This window comes from Heptranchias perlo, chromosome 1 (genome assembly GCF_035084215.1).
Source record: "Heptranchias perlo isolate sHepPer1 chromosome 1, sHepPer1.hap1, whole genome shotgun sequence".
In the NCBI taxonomy this organism is placed as follows: Eukaryota; Metazoa; Chordata; class Chondrichthyes; order Hexanchiformes; family Hexanchidae; genus Heptranchias; species Heptranchias perlo.
This window is the reverse complement of record NC_090325.1, coordinates 10,645,161-10,669,070: the sequence shown is the minus strand read 5'-3', so window position 1 is coordinate 10,669,070 and position 23,910 is coordinate 10,645,161. Positions and strand designations below refer to the sequence as shown.

At 44.7% G+C, this 23,910-nt stretch overlaps 1 protein-coding gene across 1 annotated transcript; it reads left to right on the top strand.

Moving 5' to 3' along the window:
- Window positions 1-674: 674 nt before the first annotated feature.
- Window positions 675-23,449, top strand: LOC137309787 (transcription factor COE3-like). Its single transcript, XM_067977847.1, has 6 exons — window positions 675-1,308; window positions 2,754-2,910; window positions 3,602-3,665; window positions 5,521-5,576; window positions 21,524-21,597; window positions 23,326-23,449. Exons 1-6 carry the CDS (start codon window positions 1,175-1,177, stop codon window positions 23,447-23,449), a joined length of 609 nt encoding a protein of 202 aa, XP_067833948.1. The 5' UTR covers window positions 675-1,174.
- Window positions 23,450-23,910: the final 461 nt, after the last annotated feature.

Here is a 23,910-nt window from a genome sequence, read left to right as displayed (position 1 = left end):
TTATCTAGGCAGAGGGCTTGTGTTATGAGGGCTTCAAGTGATTTGTTAAAGCTACAATATTAACACAACCGTGTTACCAATTGGTTGAATTCAATTTAGTTGCTGTTACTGTGAAGGGGATTGCTCCAATATTCCCAAAAATAGCGTGTTACTATTGCAAATCTCATGAAAGTGGTTGTGAATAGTGTTGTCCTTTTTTTGACTGTAATATATTTGCAGATTTCGTTCTTGAAGAGTTAAAAGGCATTTTACCTGGGATTTCACTTTTTATTTGGAACTCAGGGAGATGACGTGGGCTGACTGATGTCATCATCCCAAACCCCACCCCCCTCCCTACACCCCCAGCCAATCCTGGTGGAGCCAGGGAGAGATATTTAAATGAAGATGTCCTAATTTGGACCTGAAAACCCCACCCCCTTCGTGTCAATCAGAGCCACACGCGTCTCTCCCCGGGTGGGTGGGAGGGAGGCAGAGTTGGCAAGGAGCGAGCACGGGAGAAGGTGCATTCCTCTGGGATAGCACAGCCACAAAGACTCGGGGAGGGAGGGAGGGAGGGGGTGAGAGAGAGAGAGAGGATAGGAGGCAATTGCAGATCTGCAAACCACGCCAGTCTCCCCCGGGGGAGGGGGGGGGGGGGAAGAAAAAGCCAAGCAGAGAAAGACCCCTCTGGCTCGCTACATGGATAACTCACTCTTCTTAGCGTTGCCTCCAGGAGCTGACGATTCCTTTTACATTCTACATCTCTCTCTCTCTCGCTTTCTCTCCCATATATTTGCGAGAAAGATATATTGCATTCGCTCTGCTGATCCTGTCGGATTCAACTTTATCCAGCTGCATTAGAAGATTTTTTTTTTAAAAAAAGGAGAGAGAGAGCGAAAGCCAAAATGTTAATTTCTCAGTGAAAAGCAGGAGACAAATCTCAAGTGCAGGCAACTCTCCTCCTCCTCCGATCGGAGAAGTGCAGACAGATCAATTGACTGGTTGGGATCTATATGCCCAGTGGACAGCGAAATACTGTGTGGCTTTGCACTGAAATTGAACACGCAGACATACACACAACACAAATTCGCAGCAATAACTATTGTGTCTCTCTTGGAAGCATAAACATTACACAGGACAACAAACCAAACAGACAGACAGACAGACAGGCAGGCAGACAACCAAGGCTGTTTTGATGTTTGCCATTCAGGAGAACATACCGAGAGGTGGGATAACCATGAAAGAGGAGCCCTTGGTTGCCGGGATGAATCCCGTCCGATCCTGGATGCAGTCCGGCGGGATACTGGACGCTAACACTGCGGCTCAGAGGTTAGTGCGGACCGGCTTAGTTTTTTTTTTGGTGTGCGGTTGTTGCAACGCGTTATTATTGTTTTTTATGTTGTTGCCCTGTGTCCCAGTCCCAGGTACCGAACCTTCTCCCCTCTCACCCGTTTCCCAGTTACCAGCCCGGTTACCAGGAGCTGCGAACTCTCTGGATGCCGCTGGTACTTTGCCCTGTGTGTGTGTGTGTTTTAGTCGCCGGTTGTTTTCTAAGAAGAATCTTTCAGTCAGGTGGAAATGAGATTTTCCGACTTGACTAAGATATGCGGTCCTTGATTTCCCGTTATTTTCCTCTTCCTGCTTCCCCGTTTCTGTTATTTACTCTCTCGTTCCCCTTTATCTTACTCTCTTTTTCTCTTTCCCTCTTTCTGCCTTCCTCTATTTCCTCTTTCTGCCTTTCTCTATTTCTTCCTCTCCCTTTTCCCGCTTTTCTCTATTTCTTTCTCTCCCTCTTTCTGCCTTTCTCTATTTCCAACCCCCCGTTTTTTCCTCTCTATTTCTTCCTCTCTCGTATCTGTATCTCTCTCCGTCAATTTCTCCCCTTCTCTATCCGCCTCTTTATCTTTCTTATGTTTCTCTTTTTCTTTCTCCCCTTCTATCTTTCCTCCCCATTTCTTTGCGAGGCTGAGAATTAGCCCACTTTTTAGCATGCGTTGGCCACTTCTTCTTTCTCAGAGTTTATAAAACTTTCACTGTCTCCTTTTCACTCTGTCCCCATCACTCTCACAATTTAATAAAAATATAAATACACCTGATTTAGTCCTGGTTTGTCGTAGGGTTTTTTTTATTCACGTTTCTTCTTTAATTCTTCCCTCCTACTTATCGTTCTGGTCTCACTTTTGCACAATTCATCATCCTTAACAATATAATTTGCCGGTGTAACATTTCAAATAGAAAGTTTCCGAAATTAGTTGCCTTTTCTTTTAGCTTTCCCCACTCTCTCTCTTTCCCCTTTCTCAGCCCGGTTTTGGTCAGTTCCCATAACTTACAAAATGAAACATGCTAGAGTTTAACAATTCGATTCCCCTCAGCGACCCGTGCGGACAAGTTTTAAATTTTCTAAAAAAATAAATTATGTTTTATTTAGAAGTAACTTTGTAAGTCCTGTGCAGTGTGAGAGTATTTATTCGTGCAACTCAGAGTCCCGTTCCCCAGTTAGCATCCCGCCCGATGTAACCCAGTTTACAAGATGCTAATCTCATTTAGCACGTTAAGAGATTATCTTTTAATATAATTTTCCAAACTTCTTACATCAAAGTGAAATTAAGAATGATTTCCCCCCCCCCCAAAAAAAAAGATGTAACAGATTCAAGTCCCTTTCTCTCCTTGCTATTTTCAATATGATTTTTTTGTTTAAGGCTCTTCCCCCCTCTCCCACCCCCTTTAATTTTATGTTATTAATCGGCGGTGTGCGTTGTGTTCTTTGCCCGCAGTGGGGTCGGTTTGGCCCGGTCGCACTTTGAGAAACAGCCGCCTTCCAACCTGCGCAAATCCAACTTCTTCCACTTTGTGTTGGCGCTTTACGACCGGCAGGGACAGCCCGTGGAGATCGAGAGGACGGCGTTTGTGGACTTTGTGGAAAAGGACAAAGTAAGTTTCATCTCCTTTACTTTTTTTTTTCCTTTCTTCCATTCATTCTTACTTTTTTTCCTCTCATTCCTACTTTTCTCTCAATCTTTTCTCTTTCTATCGTTTATTTTTTTTTCTTTCGTCCTTTATTCATTCCCACATTTTTCAGTCCTACCTTTTCCCCAATCTTTTCTTTACCTTTCTATTCGCGGTTCACTATTCCTATTTTCCCTTCCCTTTCTCCCTCTTTCCCTCTTTGCCATTTCCACTTCATTATATCTATTCCTTTCTAAATCACCCTCTTTCCTCCTCCTCCTCCCCCCCCCATCTATTTTCCACATGCCCTCCCTTCCTTGTTTTTGTAATTTCCTCCCCTCTATATTTTACTCCATCCCTCTCTTTCCCCCTTCTGCCTCTCTCACATTGCCTCCGCTTTCCCTTCACATCCAAACTATCCTTGCAGCATACATGGCGCTGCGGGGAGAGAGAGTGCTGTTTACACATATAGTCTCCCATCACCGTCTGCATGCATTTATCGCCGCGAAAAAAAAAACGTGCAAATTCAACAGCCCGGCGCGGAACTCGAGTTTCGTTTCGTTTTTTTCTTGCAATAATAAAAATTAATGAAATGCAAAGTTGCATTCGTGCGACATGCGGTCCAACTTGCATTCGATCTTAATTCATGATTTATAATATCGACGTTTCTCCGCAGGAACAAAACGGGGAGAAAACAAACAACGGGGTTCACTACAAGTTACAGCTTCTGTACAGCAACGGTAAGAGCCGCAGACAGCAACAAGCCACATGAGAATCTGACAGCCAAAAACTTCCAAAACAAATCTAAGTTTTTGCCTTCTTTTAGTGCAGGGTTTTTCGCCCTGGGAGATTCCTTCTTGTTTCTGTTTCCCTTTAGAGGCCAGAGTCTGATATATATATATATATATAAATCACTTAAGATTAAACGCAGTGTGGATTAGATAAAATAATCCGAATGCAATTTTCACGAGAACATTACGAGCCTTTCACCTTTTATTACTCGCTGTAACAAACATGCAAGAAGCAAAATTAATTTTAATTAAGAGAGAAAACCCCCTTTAATAAATATTAACACCAGCATTCGGAAATAGCAACTCGGGATTAGAAAACAGACTGGAATTGCTATTTCCGAATGCTGGTGTTTATATTTTACGTACAAATGTGTTGATTGAGATCTCCGATGTATGTACCGTGTTTATACACGCCGCGTTTGTACATTCTGCTGGAAGCACTCAAATCACCTTCAGTCTAATGGCAGCGATGTGTGCAGAAGGGAAAATAAATAAACATTTTAATTGCAAGTATAAAATGAGAAAACTTATGCATAAAACTTTGCATTAAGCCAAAGATTTATTTTTTTAAATGCATCTATATAAATGTAAGTTTTCTGACGCCTAGGGAAATTATAATATAATAAATGCATTGAAGAGATGTTTTAAAAACAGTATTATTTATATGTCTGGTAATGAGCGTTTAAATCCCAGTTCTGAGTTTTAAGGTGGAATCGTTTAGATCTCCCAATTTTGGCTTTACAATTATGTATGATCAACTTTTTAATCTCTTTTAATTGGCATTTTCTTTATTGATGTAAAAGCTGAATGTATTTTTAACACGCGGCTCATATGCAAGAGTTGGGAAATTATAAATATATTTATGCCGACATTTGTGCATGTGTGGGATATGCTTTGTCTTTAATCGGCTCGTACTGAATTAACCTTCACCTTTAATATGTCCCATATATTCACACACACACACACACACAAGATGATCAGCCCGGATCTATTGCTGGGCTCTGCTGAATTAACAAGTGAGTTATATTTCATTGCAAAAACCGCACGGCCTCTCGCAGTTCGCAGACAGTAATAGCATTGAACTATTTGCAATATCACTTACAGTCTGTTCTGTTAAACTGTAGTGGGGAGCTTGCTGTCTGAGGCTGAGATTCGACTCGCCAGTCTGAATCCCCGGTTAGAAAGATTTTTTTAAAAAGTAAAAACAGCGGGTCGGGATGGGGAACGAAAATATTTTTATGATATTGCAGTTTTGTTTTTGTTTGGGGGGGGAGGGGGAGAGAGGGGAATGGAGAAAATGGAAATACAACGTGAGAGGTTTTGAGACAGTGAAGGAAAAGAAGAATCGGCTTTGGAGATTTAGAGGGGAAAGGTAAATTGAAGGAATTAGGAAAGGTTTGCAAGAGGGCAGGAGAATAAATGTAGAGATAACGTTAAGAACTGCAAATCTGAAATAAAATAGAAAATGCTGGAAATACACAGCACAGCTGGCAGCATCTGCATAAAGAGAATAGGCAGGTTAGTGTTTAGGTGTTGGACCTGGTGGGACAGTTCTGGTCTGGTCTGGTCTCCAGACATTGAATGGGCTTGTCTGTTTTTGGAAACTCGCTGTGTGATTCTGAATACAATGTTCCTGTGAAACTCTTTTAAAACACCAAACAGAAGTGAAAAGACTTTTTGAAAAAAATCGAACGATACTGCCATGTCATAGCAGGGGATGGGGCTGAATGGCCATATGACAAAGTGCAGGCAGAAAATTTCATTTCAGTTATTCCTTGTTTTTCTCCCCCCACCCCACCCGCAGGGATCCGAACAGAACAGGATTTATTCGTACGGCTTATAGACTCAATGACCAAACAGGTAGGCGTTTTACAGGAGCAAATCCGTCTGATTATTCAGGGGGTTTTCTGTTGTCAAGCACTGTCTTAAAAGAAATCATGCTTCTTGATTTAACTGAACATCAAATTGAATTTTTTTTTAAAGAAGAGGTATTTTTGAAGGGATCTGCTTCACCTCCCCTCATCCCCCCCCCACTGCAGGCCCAGAATCAAGTCGGGTGTCTCAAATCAGATTAAAATGAGTTTGGGGTGACATAATCAGTGCGGACCAGTGTTAACGATGTGGTGGGTCTATTTTGAATGATCATTAGTAGCAACAGTATGATACATCGAAGTATTGAATTGTCGTGTGTTGTGTGTTTAATCAATAACTACAAGATTTTATCTTCACTGACATTAATTTTGACTTCGGAGGATTCTCCTGGCATCACCTCGTTGCCAACATCACCGCCTCCCCTTCTCCCCGTGGATCTATTGTACGCTCATGCACAGCTTTGACGCAGTGCTGCAGTGAGGGGCTAAATTGCTTGCTGCGAATTCTCCGATCGCAGCCCAATGCGCGACACGCAAATAATAATCGACCGATCGCATCCAAAACGACTGTACCTGTCGCAAAGCAGAAAATGTTCACGCTGTATTTGACGGATGAATTTATTAGTACTGCGCTCAGACACAAGTGAATCCTTAGAGATACTCAAAAAAAGTGAGAAATTAATATCGGCATTTTAGGTATTTTATTATTTTCTTTAAGGAGGAGTTTAAAACGGCATTTTGAATTCAGCCAACGCATGTGAAGCACATTACCACACCACTTCCCATTCACAGAATTCCCGAACCATACCACTCCGATATTATATCCCGATTGAAGTGTAAAATACTCCCTGATTTACCTGACTTTTTCTTTTTTGTCTTCATTTTGTACTCCTCAAAGTGAGGGATGTTAATCATGAGGAAGGGTACACTTTCCATTTCAGGCACCCAGTGTCCGCATCAAACACTCCCAGGGAAGGTACAGAATGGATTAATACAGAGTAAAGCCCCCTCTACACTGTCTTTTCAGACACTCCCAGGGAAGGCACAGAACGGATTAGATACAGAGTAAAGCCCCATCTACACTGTTTCATCAGACACTCCCAGATCAGGCACAGCATGGGTTAAATGCAGGGAAATGCTTCTAGTGATCTCAGTTTTGAAATTTTCAATTGACCCCCAGCCTCAACAGCTTTTTGGGGGAGAGAGTTCCAGATTTCCACCACCCCTTGTGTGAAGAAGTGCTTCCTGACATCACCCCTGAATGGCCTCGCTCTAATTTTAAGGTTATGCTCCCTTGTTCTGGACTCCCCCCACCAGAGGAAATAGTTTCCATCTACCCTGTCAAATCCTTTAATCATCTTAAACACCTCAATTGGATAAACCTACACTGTGACATCCTTGTTCAGTTGTTTTTTTTACAAGGTCTAAGAGACCCAGTGAGGTGAAGTGATAGATCTTTCATGGTGTCTGAGAGCGTGGCTCTGGTCTTCCATCGTTGTTTCCAGCCCATCACACACTCCCAGGGCAAGTTCTGCAGGAGTTAAATCCGAACAATATGCCTCAGCTCCAGCCTCAGAAGATCACCCCTTGCTGTTCCATTGTTCCCCAGGCCAGCCGGCTTGCGATCTCTCTGAATCAATTTATCAATTTAGTGTCAATTGAAGCTAATTTTGTGCTGTTGGCTCGTATCTACTGGAACTGGGACTGGGCAAAAATGACCAGCCTTGCCAGCGAGGCCCACATTCCGAGAACGAATGAAGTCATAATTGGGGGGCAGTGAAGCAATGCCACGCCCTACAATGTATCCCACAGGTCCCTACACTTGCTGCAGACACCGGGACTTGCTGCCCGAGTACCACAATTCTCTATTAAAGTCCCAGTTGCAACAAAAATGCTGCCCATTGGAACCAACGATGGAAGACCAGAACCATGCTGCTCTCAGACACCATGAAAGATCTATCACTTCACCTCACTGGGTCTCTGGGACCTTGTAAAAAAAACAACTGAACAAGGATGTCACAGTGTAGGTTTATCCAATTGAGGTGTTTAAGATGATTAAAGGATTTGATAAAGTAGAAGGAAACTATTCCCTCTGGTGGGGGAAGTCCAGAACAAGGGGGCATAACCTTCAAATTAGAGCTAGGCCATTCAGGGGTGATGTCAGGAAGCATTTCTTCACACAAAGGGTAGTGGGAATCTGGGACTCTCTCCCTCACAAAGCTGGGGGTCAGTAGAAAATTTCAAAACTGAGATCGCTGGGTTTTTGTTAGGCTGGGGTATTAAGGGATACGGAACCAAGGCGGTTAGATTGAGTTGAGTTACAGATCAGCCATGATCTAATTGAATGGTGCAACAGGCTCGAGGGGCTGAATGGTCTCCTCTTGTTCCTTTGTTAAACCCGAAGAAGGCAGACATGCAAGAATGTTAAAAAAGATGCTGTTTGCCTTAAAGTGTAGGACAGACACAGATACTGAAAATACGCGTCATATTGGCTCCGACCTGTTTCTCGAGGACCACGTACTTGGGACGAGTTGTGCTATTCCTTTAAATCCCAAAATGCTTGTAGTCTTTCCTAGCATCAAGACAGCAGTCTGCTTCAAAAAAAAAATCACTGGTGTCTAAAGTTATCCCATTTTTCTCATGTCTTTCCTGTTTGTGGGTTGAGCAAATTGCAGAATTAATTCTTAAATGGACTCCAGTAAAGGGTTTACAGATTTGTTTATCTATTATCGGTGATCGCCTTTGTATTCCTCATCCAGAGCCAAAGGAGCTTGTTTTAACTTGTAATGCGTTAATTAGGATGAGATTGTGTTTTGTTTATAGCACAGAGGCAGCTGGGTAGATTGAACACTTGACCTCTGAAGAGGATGTCGTGAGTTTTCATCTCACGTCTGCCTCATGAGAACATAAGAATTTTTAGCAACAGAGAACACTATTAAGCCGACAAGCCTATCCCTTTTTGACTGATCAAATCCATCTTCTTACCATGCCACTCAATCCCTTTCTGCCGCCTCCCAAATCCGTGCCCATCTTTCCTGCAACTCCACGTTTGAACCTCTCTGATCAGGATTCTGTCCCTGCCACAGCACTGTAACGGCCCTTATCAAAGTCACAAATGACATCCTGTGTGACTGTGACCGTGGTAAACTATCCCTCCTCATCCTCCTCGACCTGACTGCAGCTTTTGACACGGTTGACCACACCATCCTCCTCCAATGCCTCTCCTCCGTCGTCCAGCTGGGTGGGACTGCGCTCGCCTGGTTCCATTCTTATCTATTCAGTGTAGCCAGAGAATCTCCTGCATTGGCTTCTCTTCCCACCCCTGCACCATTACCTCTGGAGTCCCCCAAGGACCTATCCTTGTCCCCCTCCTGTTTCTCAGCCACATTCTGCCCCTTGGCAACATCATCCAAAAACACATCAGGTTCCAAATGCCCTGATGGCCCCCAGCTCCACCTCACCACTACCTCTCTCGACCACTTTGTAAGATTATTCATTATTTCCTTTGTCCCTATGTTTAGTGAAGCAACCTTATTACTAATACTAAACTTCGGCAGAGACATCAACCACAAAATGAGCATTAAGATCACTCAGCACTTTACTTGATTGCCGAACAACAATAAGCAACAGATCTAAATAATACTCATAACCGTGGAATATGGTTCAGGACTTACAATTGACCAGACCGTTGTCCTGGGGAGAAGGCCAGAGGACTCGGGAGTGTCGACTGAAGCGATTCTTCCTTGTCTTTGTCTTTTGTCTCTCATGACCGTAGCACAGTTCATTCTTCTTTTTTACAGTTTTGAGGTATAGTCTTATGGCTTCTGACTACCATGGAAGGGGTCTCTTTTGTCATTCTTTTTGTTGCTTTTTCCGTTCTGTGTCTCTTTTCTTTTGTTTTTCTTGGTAGACAAAAGTCTGCGGTTTGTGCGTTTTCAATTTGTCAAAGAGTTAAAAGTTCATAACATTTAAATGACCAAAACAATTTCACTTTCACTGCCCATGATTTGTCACGCTGCTTGCCTGACGTCCAGTATTGGATGAGCAGAAATGTTCTCCAATTAAGTTAAAGCCATTGTCTTCGCCCCCCCCCCCGCCACAAACTCTGTTCCCTAGCCACCGATTCCATCCCCAGCCCTGGCCGCTGTCTGAGGCTGAATCTGACCGTTCGCAACCTCGACGTCCTATTTGACCCTGCGCTGAGTTTCGACCACACATCCTCTCCATCACCGAGACCGCCTACTTCCACCTCCGTAACATCGCCCGTCTCCGACCCGCCTCAGCCCATCTGCAGCTGAAACGCTCACCAATGCAGTGGTTACCTCCAGACCTGACGATTCCAATGTTCTCCTGGCCGGCCTCCCACCTTCCACCCCCCGGTAAACTTGAACTCACTCACAACTCTGCTGCCCATGTCCTTACACGCACCAAGTCCCCTTCTCTCGTCACCCCTGTGCTCGCTGACCTACATTGGTTCCCGGTTGAGCATCACCTCAAATTTAAAATTCTCATCCTTCTGTTCACATCCCTCCATGGCCTCGCCCCTCTCTATTTCTATAACCTCCTCCAGCCCTACAACCCTCCGAGATCCCAGCACTCCTCCAATTCTGGTCTCTTGCGCATCCCTGACTTCCCATCGACCTACCATTGGCGGCCGTGCCTTCAGCTGCCTAGGCGCTAAGCTCTGGAATTCTCTCCCTAAATCTCTCCGCCTCTCTCTCTCCTCCTTTAAGACGCTCCTTAAAACCTACCTGTTTGACCAAGTCTTTGGTCACCTGTCCTAATATCTCCTTATGTGGCTCAGTGTCAAATTTTGTTTGATAATCGCTCCTGCGAAGTGCCTTGGGACGTTTTACAATGATAAAGGCTCTATATAAATACAATGTTGTTGTTGTTGTTCTCTCTGCAGCAAATGTATCTACGTGTGTCTTGACCCCATTTGCATTGCCTGTTCTAATGTCTTAGTCCGGTATCTTATTCCACAACTCACTTTGGGTGAAAAAGAACTACCTGATTTAGGGGCTGCCAATGCTAGTTGGACATATTCATGAGGTTTATATAATATTATATATTATAATATATTATATATATATAATCATATTATATTATTATATATATATTATATATTATATAATATTCTAGAATAATATTCTACATTATTGTAGAATAATGGATTCTATCATTAGAATAGATGATTCTAATGATAGAATCATTAGATTCATCATTTCGTTATTATACAATGGATAATTGTAGAATCTCCAACTAGACTCTATCTTGTTGTTGGAGTTAATGACCATCTCCAACAAGAGAGTCTAACCACCTCCCCTTGACATTCAACGGCATTACCATCGCCGAATCCCCCACCATCAACATCCTGGGGGTCACCATTGCCCAGAAACTTAACTGGACCAGCTACATAAATACTGTGGCTACAAGAGCAGGTCAGAGGCTGGGTATTCTGTGGCGAGTGACTCACCTTCTGACTCCCCAAAGCTTTTCCACCATCTACAAGGCACAAGTCAGGAGTGTGATGGAATATTCTCCACTTGCCTGGATGAGTGCAGCTCCAACAACACTCAAGAAGCTTGACACCATCCAGGACAAAGCAGCCTGCTTGATTGGCACCCCATCCACCACCCTAAACATTCACTCTCTTCACCACCGGCGCACTGTGGCTGCAGTGTGCACCATCCACAGGATGCACTGCAGCAACTCGCCAAGGTTTCTTCAACAGCACCTCCCAAACCCGCGACTTCTACCACCTAGAAGGACAAGGGCAGCAGGCACATGGGAACAACACCACCTGCACGTTCCCCTCCAAGTCACACACCATCCCGACTTGGACATATATCGCCGTTCCTTCATCGTCGCTGGGTCAAAATCCTGGAACTCCCTCCCTAACAGCACTGTGGGAGAACCTTCACCACACGGACTGCAGCGGTTCAAGAAGGCGGCTCACCACCACCTTCTCAAGGGCACTTGGGGATGGGCAATAAATGCCGGCCTTGCCAGTGATGCCCACATCCCATGAACGAATAAAAAAAAATATCGTCCCACCTCCAACCGCCCCACCCAGTCAAATATCCTTTTTCCCCCATGTCCAATATTTTTAGATCAATTTTTATAAAACTGTTCAATGATAAAAACAACAATCTTTTTAATGCCCCTATGATTTTTCTCCTGGATTTCTTGTTGCAGTGTCCAGGAGATTAATCTTTAATTCCTGGAGGCTCCAGGGCAATCCTGGAGGGTTGGCATCCCTAACCTGACTGTCTCCCAACCCTAACTGCTTTCACTACTAAATCCTAATTTTTAACTTGTGTTTAAACCCTTTGCCTCGACTTTGCGATAATGACCAGATAATCTTTTTTTGTGATGTTGGTTGAGGGGTAAATAATGGCCAGAACACTGGGGAGCACTCCGCTGCTCCTTCTTAAAATCGGGCAATGGGATCTTTTGCGTCCACGTGAGACAGCAGACAGGGCCTCGGTTTAACATCTCATCTGAAAAATGGCACCTCTGGTTATGCAGCACTCCCTCATTACTTCACTGGAAGAGTCAACCTTTTTTGTGCTTAAGTCACTGGAGTGAAGTCTTGAACCTACTATCTACCAGGACTCAGACGAGAGTGCTAATAACTAAGCCATTGCTGGCTCCTAACAACTGAAAGTTATTGGAATGTGATTCGGAACCGAAACATCTACAGGTGCCACTCAATAACTGGCCACAAGGGGGCATTTGAAAAACCTTCCAGTGCAAACCCACCCCAATGACCATTTCACCCTCTGGAAAAGCACTCTTATATTTGGTTCACCCTCCGCCTCTCACTGCCCCACTCCCTGGCCCTCGGTCGAGAAGATTTTTCACAACAATCTATTTACAGCCGCAGATTATCGCAAACTAGGGGGCTTAAGAGGGGGGCACACAAATCTCACAAAGGGAGCTTGAAAGGGTTTGTGGCTGGGCTGATCGGTGGCAAATGAAGTTTAGTGGAGACCATGCAAAGTGTTGCCTACATTGGACATAAAAATGGGAGGCTCCGGATGGAACTTGCCAAGGGGGAGTTTATAGAGAGCTGAGGGGATGCTGTTTGACTTCTCACTCAACAACAACAACAACTTGCATTTATATAGCACCTTTAATGTAGTAAAATGTCCCAAGGCGCTTCACAGGAGCGATTATCAAACACAATTTGATATCGAGCCACATAAGGTGATATTAGGACAGGTGGAGGTAGGTTTTAAGGAGTGCCTTAAAGGAGGAGAAAGAGATAGAGAGGCGGAAAAGTTTAGGGAGGTAATACCAGAGCTTAGGGCATAGGCATTTGAAGGCACGGCCGCCAACGACCTAAACTCCCTAAACTCCATAATTGGAGGAGTGCAGAGGTCTCGGAGGGTTGTAGGGCTGGAGGAGGTTACAGAGATAGGGAGGGCCTTTTAAATCAAGGATGTGAATTTTAAAATCGAGGCATTCCCGGACCGGGAGCCAATGTAGGTCAGCGAGTACAGGGGGTGATGGATGAACAGGATTTGGTCACACACCACATTTAAACAGTGTGAAGTGACAATGGACAAAGTGAGCAGATTCTGGCTTATATTTCTGAATCGTAACTCGCACCAAGCCCCGTTCACCCATCACCCCTGTGCTCGCTGACCTACATGGGCTCCCAGTCCGGGAACGCTTTGATTTTAAAATTCTCATCCTTGTTTTCAAATCCCTCCATGGCCCTCGCCCCTCCCTATCTCTGTAACCTCCTCCAGCCCAATTCTGGCCTCTTGCACATCCCCGATTTCCATCCCATCACCATTGGCGGCCGTGCCTTCAGCCGTCTCGGCCCTAAGCTCTGCAATTCCTTCCCTAAACAGTCGCTCCTTAAAACTGAACCCTTTGACAAAACTTTTGGTCTCCCGCCTTAATATCTCCTTACGTGGTTCCATGTCAAATTCTGTCTGATAATCGCTCCTGTGAAGCGCTTCGGGACGTTTTATGTACGTTAAAGGTGCTATATAAATACTAGTTGTTGTTGTTGAATCAGTTGAGTTTATACCCCTAGAAAGTCAGACTCCACTTGGAGCACTGTGTGCTGATCTTTTTGGTGTGAAGTGAGGGGGACTGGAAACTGTGCAGGGGACAGTGAGAAGGCTGCTCCACAGGGTCAGAGGGGGGACCGACTAGATAACCTAGGAATCTAGAGCCTTGTAGAGACAGGTATAGAGTGCACCTGATAGAGGTATATAAAATATCAGGATAGATGAAGTAAATCTGGAACAATACTTTTAGATACTCTTTCAAAGAGCAGGCACAGGCGCGATGGCGTACAGTTCTGGTGCCCTTATTTAAGGAAGGACATACTTGCATTGGAGGCAGTTCAGAGAAGGTTCACTAGGTTGATTCCGGGTATGGAAGGGTTGTCTTATGAGGAAAGATTGAACAGGTTGGGTCTATACTCATTGGAGTTTAGAAGAATGAGAGGAGATCTTATTGAAACATACAAGATTCTGAGGGGACTCGATAGGGTAGATGCTGAGAGGGTGTTACCCCTCATGGGGGAATCTAAAACTAGGGGGCATCGTCTCAGAATAAGGGGTCGCCAGTTTAAGATGGAAATGAGAAGAATTTCTTCTCCCAGAGGGTTGTGAATCTTTGGAATTCTTTACCCCAAAAAGCTGTGGAGGCTGAGTCATTGAATACATTCAAGGCTGAGTTAGACAAATTTTTGATCAGCAAGGGAGTCAAAGGCTATGGGGAAAAGGCGGGAAAGTGGAGTTGAGGTAAAAATCAGATCAGCCATGATCTCATTGAATGGCGGAGCAGGCTCGAAGGGCCGAATGGCCTACTCTTGCTGCTATCTCTTATGGTCTTATGGCATCCTTCTATGCTGTACATATGTTTCTAAAGTATTTCATTGTTTGTAAAGCCCTTTGGGACATCCTGAGATCGTGAAAGGCGCCATATAAATGCAAGTTCTTTCTTTCTTTCATTGATACTCCAGGGCCATAGAGCGAGGGAGCAAGTTTAGGACAGATTTCTTTGCAGAGAGTGATGGACAGCTGGAATGGGCAACCAGGGAGAGTGGCTGAGGCCCGGACACTTGACTCTTATAACACAGTGAGGAGTCGTGAAGGCAAGATGGTAGAGACGGTAGTCTGGAAGGATGAGAGCAAATGGGCTGAGGGGCCATCTTCATAGACTCAGAAATTACTGCACAGATGGAGGACATTCGGCCCATCATGCCTGTGCCGGTGCCACCTCTTCAATGAGCGCTCACTACTCCAATCCTGTAGCAGGCTCCGTTACCAGTCTGTGCTGAGTGAGGCTTTCTCAGATGGGGGAAGCAATAGGGGTGCTACAATTGGCCTCAGCGCCTTTGTGTTAGGGATCAGCCAGGGCTCCTCCTCATAATTGCTGCCCAATGATCCCTTGCTGGGAAGTGTGCATCGGCGAATTTCAGGTGAGGACGGGACGCGATGCCTTCCTTCGTCAAATAGCCCGGCAGTACTCACTGCCTCAATTGAGCAGTGAAGAATGGCCGCTCGGCTGAAATACGCGGGGTGGGGAGGGTGGCGGTGAGGGGGTGGTGAGGTGGGGGGGGGGGGTGTGGGGGGAGTCCCGGTGCCAGGAAGAAGTGTGGAGAAGGAGAGAGGAGAAAAGAGAGAAAACATACACAAACCCTCCATCTCCTGGAGTAGGCTCGAGGGAGGGCGAAACGCATCTGATGACAGATTGTGGCGGTGATGCATCTCTCTCGGCCCATGCATCCGTCTCCGTGCGGTATCTGTGCGAGATAGAGAGATACACAGAGACCAGATATCAGCGACCTTCCCCTGACAGTTTATTATGTAGATGGATACTGCCTATTGCTGTTGCACACAACGCTAGATTCTGGGAGTGAAGAAACCATTTTTCTTCATAAACTATGTGTCATTGCCTGTGTTCGATGCTAATAGCTTCAATCCAGTGTTAAAGAACACATTATAACCTCGTGGGTTTGTATACCTGCAGCATTATATATTCATTGCTCATTACGTTTCCTCTCACTTTTCCTTTCTATCTTGTTTCCTTCCTCTCCCCTTTCTTTTTCTTTCGTTCTCTAGTCCTTTCCTTCCTTTCCATGCATTCAGTGTCGATGCTCAAGTCTACTCTCTTGCTGCGGTTTGTATTGCACCACATGAGAATCCCTTTTGTTTTAGTCTGCGTTGGGAGGATATAGTGAGAGAAGGAAGGGGGTGGAAGACAAAAAGTGAGAAAGACCTGATGGCAGGAATCAACAACAACAATAACTTGCATTTATATAGCGCCTTTAATGTAGTAAGACGTCCCAAGGCGCCTCACAGGAGCGATTATCAAACAAAATTTCACACCGAGCCACATAAGGAGATTTTAAGACAGGTGACCAAAAGCTTGGTCGAAGAGGTAGGTTTTAAGGAGCGTCTTGGAGGAGGAGAGAGAGGTAGAGAGGCGGAGAGGTTTAGGGAGGGAATTCCCGAGCTTGGGGCCTAGACAGCTGAAGGCACAGCCGCCAACGGTGGAGCGATTAAAATCGGGGACGCGCAAGATGTCAGAATTGGAGGGGCGCAGAGATCTCGGAGGGTCGTAGGGCTGGAGGAGGTTACAGAAATAGGGAGGGGCGAGACCTTGGAGGGATTTGAAAACAAGGATGAGAATTTTAAAATTTTAAAATTGACTTAGCGAGCGAGAGAGAGAGTGGACAGAAAGGCAGACAAACATATATAATATAAATATCTACTCAACTGATTAACATGTAAAACATAAACTAAATGGTACAACTTTAAAGAGGCTGCAGGATCAGAGATGCCTGGGGGTTTGCGTACATAAATCTTTGAAGGTGGCAGGACAAGTTGATAAAGCTGTTAAAAAAGCACATGAGATTCTTGGTTTTATAAATAGAGGCATAGAGTACAAAAACAAGAAAGTTACGCTAAACCTTTATAAATCACTGGTCAGGCCTCAGCTGGAGTATTGTGTCCAATTCTGGGCTTTAGGAAGGATGTCAAGGACAGAAAGGGTATAGAGGAGATTTACCAGAAATAATTTACCAGAATAATACCAGGGATGAGGGACTCTGGGAGAAGCTGGGATTGTTCTCCTTAGAGCAGAGAAGGTTAAGGGGAGATTTAATGGAGGTGTTCAAAATTATGAGGGGTTTTGATAGAGTAAATAGGGAGAAACTGCTTCCAGTGGCAGGAGGGTCGGTAACCAGAGGACACAGATTTAAGATAATTGGCAAAAGAACCAGAGGGGAGAAGAGGAGAAACAATTTTATGCAGCAAGATCTGGAATGCGCTGCCTGAAAGGGTGGTGGAAGCAGATTCAGTAGTAACTTTCAAAATGGAAATCGATATATCCTTGAAAAGGAAACATTTGCAGGGCTACGGGAAAATGCGGGGGAGTCAGACTAATTGGATAGCTCTTTCAAAGAGCCAGCACAGGCACGATGGGCCGAATGGCCTCATTTGTTCTGTAAGATTCTATGAACTACATAGAAACGTTTACAGATAGATGGAAATGATGTACTGTAGACAGAGAAATGTAGTATAACGCTATTTACTTTGAATCCAGTCAGAAGGCAGTGTTTTGTATCAGTGTCTATAGGCTGGAAATGAATGTTGTGATATTGGCAGGTGCATAGTTAACTTCTTCCTACGACATTCCTCTGGTTGCTGTTTTAACGGAAGCATTACCCATGTAAAGTAAACAGGTCTAATGCCCTTTAGTGAAGGAAACCCGTTGTCCTTGCCCGGTCTGACCTATATGTGACTCCACTCCAACGGGACTCTTAACTGCCCTCTGAAGGAGCCTAGGAAGCCACTCAGTTGTATCAAACCACCCACACGCCACGCAGTGGTTAAAGAAGAAGGCCCTACACTTCCTCAGGGCAGCTAGGGACGGACAATAAATGCTGGCCTTGCCAGTGATGCCCGCATCTTGAGAATGAAGAATAGAATAGGTTTGAGCCCGTGTTACAAAGTCAGACAGAGGACCACCCTACAGATGCATTGGATGTTCATGGACTTTCCATCGCAAACAGGCATTTCTAGACCTATATGAGCTGGGTTTAGTCAGAGCATCTCCAGGAGTGCACTTATCTTCCCTCCTGCTGCACCGTCACCTCAGGAGTCCTCGCAAAAGACTCTACCCTTGGCCCCCCTCCTCCTTTTCAGCCACATGCTACCCCTTAGTGCAGTCAGACTGCTGGTCTGACATCCAGTCTTGGATGACTCTTAACTTCCTCCAGTTCAATATTGAAAGACCAAAGCCACCATCTTTGGTCTGTGGCAAAAACTTCACTCCCTTGCTATTGATTCCATCCCTCTCACTCTCCCTCTCTCTCTCTCTCTCTCCCTCTCACTCTCTCTCTCTCTGAAATTCCAACACACGCCTTTGTCTCCTCCAGTGCTCTCCTGGCCTGGCTCCCATCCTCCATCCTCCGCAAACTTCAGCTCATCCAAACCTTTGCTGCCCATATCCTGTCTCACCCATTATTCCTGTCCTCACTGACCTACATTGGCTTTCAACCTCTGGGACCTTGGCTTTAAGTCTTCTGTGTCGAGTGACTTGGAGAGCCCGATGTGAAGTGAGTTTGGGCAGTCCACTAGGAGCAGTGTTAATCCTGCTCCCGGTGGGCATGGACCCACAGTACAAAACTGTCCCCTAATTTAGTACCAATTTTTAAGTCTCTCTCAGAGGCCACTGGTTTGGGCAATGGAAAAAAAAAATACCACACTGGTACAGTAGGGGCTGCTCTTTGAAGGTTGGGGCAGAGTAGAGGAAGCTTCACTCTACATTTGATCAACATGACGTCCATTCCCAGCACTGACATCCCTCACATAACAGAGCTCAAAAATAGCTCATCAGTTTAATGTCTCCTCCGTCTCCAATCCTTGATTATTCCTTTCTCGTCTTTCCTGCTGTTCTTTCCTACCCCAACCCTTGCCCTTTCGTTTTTAACAAGATCACAAGGCAGAGTGCAAAGGCGGAAGGATATTTGGCCCAAATCGAGAAAGACCCCAGACTACCCACATCATGGCATTGAAGCTACATCGAAGTAGCAAGCCTTTTGAGCTGGACAAGTATTAACGCCTGTGACGTATTTGTATATTTGTTGTATTTAATGTAAGATGTCCAACTGCTTCTTAAAAGATTCCAGGGTTTTTTGCTCCCACTCTCGTACATGGAAATCACTCCGTGAATTTACCGAGCTTTACGTGAGGAAAAGCCTCCCAACCTCCCTCCTAAATTTTCCTTTCGTTAGTTTGAACCTGTGCCCCCTTGTCCTACTGTCATGATTTAATGTGCCAGGTTACTCATTTGTATATTGTTTACAATTTCATATGCTCCTATAGAACATTAGATGTTTGCAGCGCAGAAGGAGGCCATTTAGCCAATCTACAGGTTTTTAAAACCACAGCTTGACATTACCTAACCACTAATTTCCCTTTTCTACCGCTCTTTTGAACCTTGGTGGGGTCCTGCACTATGGCACTTGACCTTTGACTTTGGTTTTCCAGTTGAAAAGAAAAATGGGCTGTGTGTCTGGCATTTCTTGGTTTCTGTGTATATCACTCAAAACATATCATTCACCAAGTATTTTATCTCTTTTTTTACTGTGAATTTCCTCATAGAATCATAGAATCTTACAGTACAGAAGGAGGCCATTCGGCCCATCATGCCGGTGAAAGAGCTATCCAATTAGTCCCACTCCCCCCTGCTCTGTCCCCATAGCCCTGCAAATTTTTTCCTTTTCATGTACTAAAATTTCAATCAATTGTTCCAGTAGAGTCATAGAGTTATACAGCACGGATAGAGGCCCTTCGGCCCATCGTGTCCGCGCCGGCCATCAGCCCTGTCTACTCTAATCCCATATTCCAGCATTTGGTCCGTAGCCTTGTATGCTATGGCATTTAAAGTGCTCATCCAAATGCTTCTTGAATGTTGTGAGGGTTCCTGCCTCCACAACCCTTTCAGGCAGTGAGTTCCAGACTCCAACCACCCTCTGGGTGAAAAAGTTCTTTCTCAAATCCCCTCTAAACCTCCCGCCTTTTATCAAGTGTCAAGGGAATTCAGCCCAGTTCAGAAATGTTACCCCTAAATCTTATGTCTTTTAGCAAGAAATGGATAGAAAGAGGAATAAATTGATAGGGGGAGAGATAGTTAGATAAAGTTAAACAGACAGGTACATAGATAGGGATAGATAGACAGATAGACAGGGATAAATAGATCTAGATAGATAGACATAGATATATATAGATAGGTTGATAGATATAGATAGAGATATAAATAAACATATATAAATAGACAGATAGATGCATAAATTGATAAATTTAGAGATAAGATAGAGAGATGAATATAAATGAACATAATAGATAAAAGAGAGCTAAAGAATTAGAGATAAATACATAAGCAGAAGGATACATAGAGAAGAAGTTAGACAGGCAGATGGAGAGATAGACAGATAGTTAGGTGGACAGACAGGCAGACATGTAGACAGATAAACTGTCAACCAGAGGGATAGACCGATAGATAGACCGATAGATAGACCGATAGATAGACCGATAGATAGACAGATAGATAGTAAGATAGATAGTAAGATAGATAGTAAGAAAGATAGATAGATAGTAAGATAAATAGGTAGATAGATATGCAAATAGATGGACATAGATATAAATGGAGGGATGGTTAAACAGATAGGTAGACAGATAGGGACACATTGATAGACGAATGAAAGACAGGAACACACTTAGATTAATGAACGCTAGGTATACAGATAGATGGATCAATAGTACATAGAGAGAGAAGTGGTGTATAAAGGATCGATAAGATGTAAAATCTCCATCCTGTGGCAGATATCATTTAGCTGCTGTGTGTTTTCACTGATCCAGTCCTGGAGGCAAGAAGCCATATTTCTTCATAAGCTGAGTGTCATTGCATGTGTATAATCCTAATAGTTTTCAATTTGCTCTTAACTCCTCCAATTCATTCCTTCATTTCAATCCATCTGTTTTAATACTTCTGAGGGCACCTGACAGAGTCGGCCTTGTACCACAAGGCTTCGCAGCCCAGACATTATCCGCGCTCCCAGGCGTGACTCGCCTTCACTGGTTGAGGAGAACTCTGGGTGTTCGCATCTAATGTGTAAACGTACCACACCCGGTGAAACACTGAGCTCTACAGGCCTGCCCCGGGTTCCCGGGGTTTATGGAACTTAACTTCCTCTCAACCGGGGACTGTGCTATGGGCACTACGGCTGGCCTTGGTACCCTTGAGATCGGAGGGTGGGGGGGTGGGGGGATAAAAAGTCAGCCGGAGTCCCTCCTCCTGATCACCGGGATTGGGAATCCCAGCTGACCTTCCATTTCCCCGGCCCAGCGGCATTGAAGCGAATGGCAGTGATGTCCAGCCGACCCCGCCCAGATGGAGGTTCTTCTGGGTTCCTATGGCTCAGTACCACACCAAACAGTGCACTAACTATAAAGAAAGAAAGAACTTGCATTTATATCACGCCTTTCCTGACCTCAGGATGTCCCAAAGCGCTTTACAGCCAATGAAGTACTTTAGAATCGTACTCACTGTTGTAATGTAGGGAAACACGGCAGTCAATTTGCGCACAGCAAGATCCCACAGACAGCAATGAGATAATGTCCAGGTAATCTGTTGCTTTTTGGTGATGTTGGATAAATATTGGCCCCAGGACAGCGGGGAGAACTCCCCTGCCCCTCTTCGAAATAGTGGCCATGGGATCGTTTACATTTACCCGAGAGGGCAGATGGGGCCTCGGTTTAATGTCTCATCCGAATGACGGCACCTCTGACAGTGCAGCACTCCCTCAGTACTGCACTGGGAGTGTCAGCGTGGAAAAATAGATTACAGGCTGTCCAACAGATGTTCTAATGTTTTATTTTTTCTTTCATATTTCAGGCTATCATATATGAAGGGCAGGATAAGAACCCAGAGATGTGTCGGGTGCTCCTCACTCATGAGATCATGTGCAGGTGCGTGACTTAAGTATTATTTTTTTCATGTAACCATCAGAGAGTCAGAAAAGAAGTCATGAGTACGTTTATCACCTGAAGAACCAAGAGACTCGTGGAAAGTCTATTGAAGCGGACGGTGTCAGTGGGTCCAAAAAAAAAGGCAATTGGATGTTTCTCTGGAGATAAGGGGTTGACGGATATGGTGAGGAGATGGAGTGGTGGGGACGAGGCCTTGGCAAAAAGGGACAGGGTTTGCCTGGCGGAAATGGACAAATAGCTTGTGCTTCCAATGCGATGCCACTGCATCGAGAATCATAGGAGCTTAGGGACAGGAGTAGGCCATTCAGCCCCTCGAGCCTTTTCCACCATTCAATGAGATCATGGTCGATCTGTGTTCTAACTCAGTCCACCCACCTTGTATCCCTTAATACCCTTGACTAGAAAAAATCTATCGATCTCAGATTTAAAATTATTAATTGAGCTTTTTGTAGGAGAGAGTTCCACACTTCTACCATCGTTTGTGTGAAGAAATGTTTCCTAACTTCACTCCTGAATGGCCTGGCTCTGATTTTAAGGTTATGTCCCCTTGTCCTAGACTTCCCACCATCGAAAAAAGTTTCTCCCTATCTACCCTATCAATTGCTTTCAAAACCCTAAAAACCTCAATCATATCAATCATATCACCCCTCAACCTTCTATATTCCAGGGAATACAAACCTAGTTTATGTAATCTCTCCTCATAATCTAACCCTTGGAGCCCTGGTAACATTCTGGTGAATCTACGCTGTTCTCCTTCCAAGGCCAATATATCCTTTCTAAGGTGGTCTAATCAGGGCTTTTTATAGCAGTAGCAAAACCTCCTCCCCTTTATATTCCAGCCCTCTAGATATAAAGACTAACATTCCATTAGCCTTTTTGATTATTTTTTGTACCTGACCACTACATTTTAGTGATCTGTGGACATGGACCCCTAAATATCTTTGGACCTCCACTGTTCCTGGCTTTTCACCATTTAAAAAATACTCAGATCTGTCATTTTTTGGGTCCAAAATGACCTCACCCTTACCTGCGTTGAAATCCATCTGCCACAGTTTCGCCCACTCACTTAGTCTGTCAATGTCTCTTTGTAATTTTATGCTCCCTTCTACACTACTTACTATGCCACCAATCTTTGTGTCATCAGCAAACTTGGATACATGGCTCTCTATTGTGTTATCTAAGTCATCAATAAATATAGTGAATAGTTGAGGCCCCTGCACAGGTCCTTGTGGGACACCACTAGTCACTTCCTTCCAATTCGAATACATACCCATTATCCTTACTCTCTGTCTTCTACCGCCTAACCAATCTCCTAACCAGGTCAATAATTTGCCATCAATTCCGTGAGCTTTCATGTTAGCTAACAATCTCTTCTGATTTAAATGCACGGCGGACAACTTTGGAGAAATCTTTGGCGTGCAGTTTTCAGTATACTGGAGGAGCCTGCCCTGTGAATACTGAGTAACATTAATGTGTCCTTCTTCTTCTCCTCTCTTCCCTGTCTTCCTCTTTTCTCTAATTTGTCTGTTTTTCTCCTTCTTTCCTTTGGCGGAATTCACAAGCTCCAGCGATGGATGTTAGGCTATCCCAGCATTCATAGCAGTAGTGAAAGTTACCTATTAAAACTAGTTTAAGCGGAAGATTTACACTATCACTGGGATCGCCCCCGCCTCCATTGGTGATCTCTTACTTTCCATCACTCTTTAGTAAAAGAAATCCAAAGAATGCCAGGATGCAACGCACAGATATTGCGATGCACACATGGAACAGAACCGATCGTAATTTCCAGGTTAGAGGTCGTGAGCTCCAGGGTGGAGGTCGTGATCTCTAGGTGAGAGGTCGTGATCTCCGGGGGGGGGGGAGGTCGTGATCTCCAGGTGAGAGGTCGTGATCTCTGGGGGGGAGGTCATGATCTCCAGGGGGGAGGTCGTGATCTCTAGGTGAGAGGTTGTGAACTCCAGGTGGGAGGTCGTGATCTCCAGGGGGGTAGGTCGTGATCTCCAGGCAAGAGGTCATGATCTCCAGGGGGTTGGTCATGATCTCCAGGTGAGAGGTCATGATCTCCGTGAGCAGACTGTTGCCATCTTTAGTTGGGAGAACACCGTCTCCTGCATGAGGCTGCTGTTGAATGCTTCCGAGCTGGTAGGCCTGCCTAAGTGTGGGTTTCTCTCAATGTGACTTTCAGCAAAGCTTCCAGGAAGCTGAGGGTTTTGCCGAACTTGGAAAAGATCCCAAACCTGTTAAAAGGCAGCATTAGCTTGCAACGATTTCAGACAGAGTTACATTGTTTGC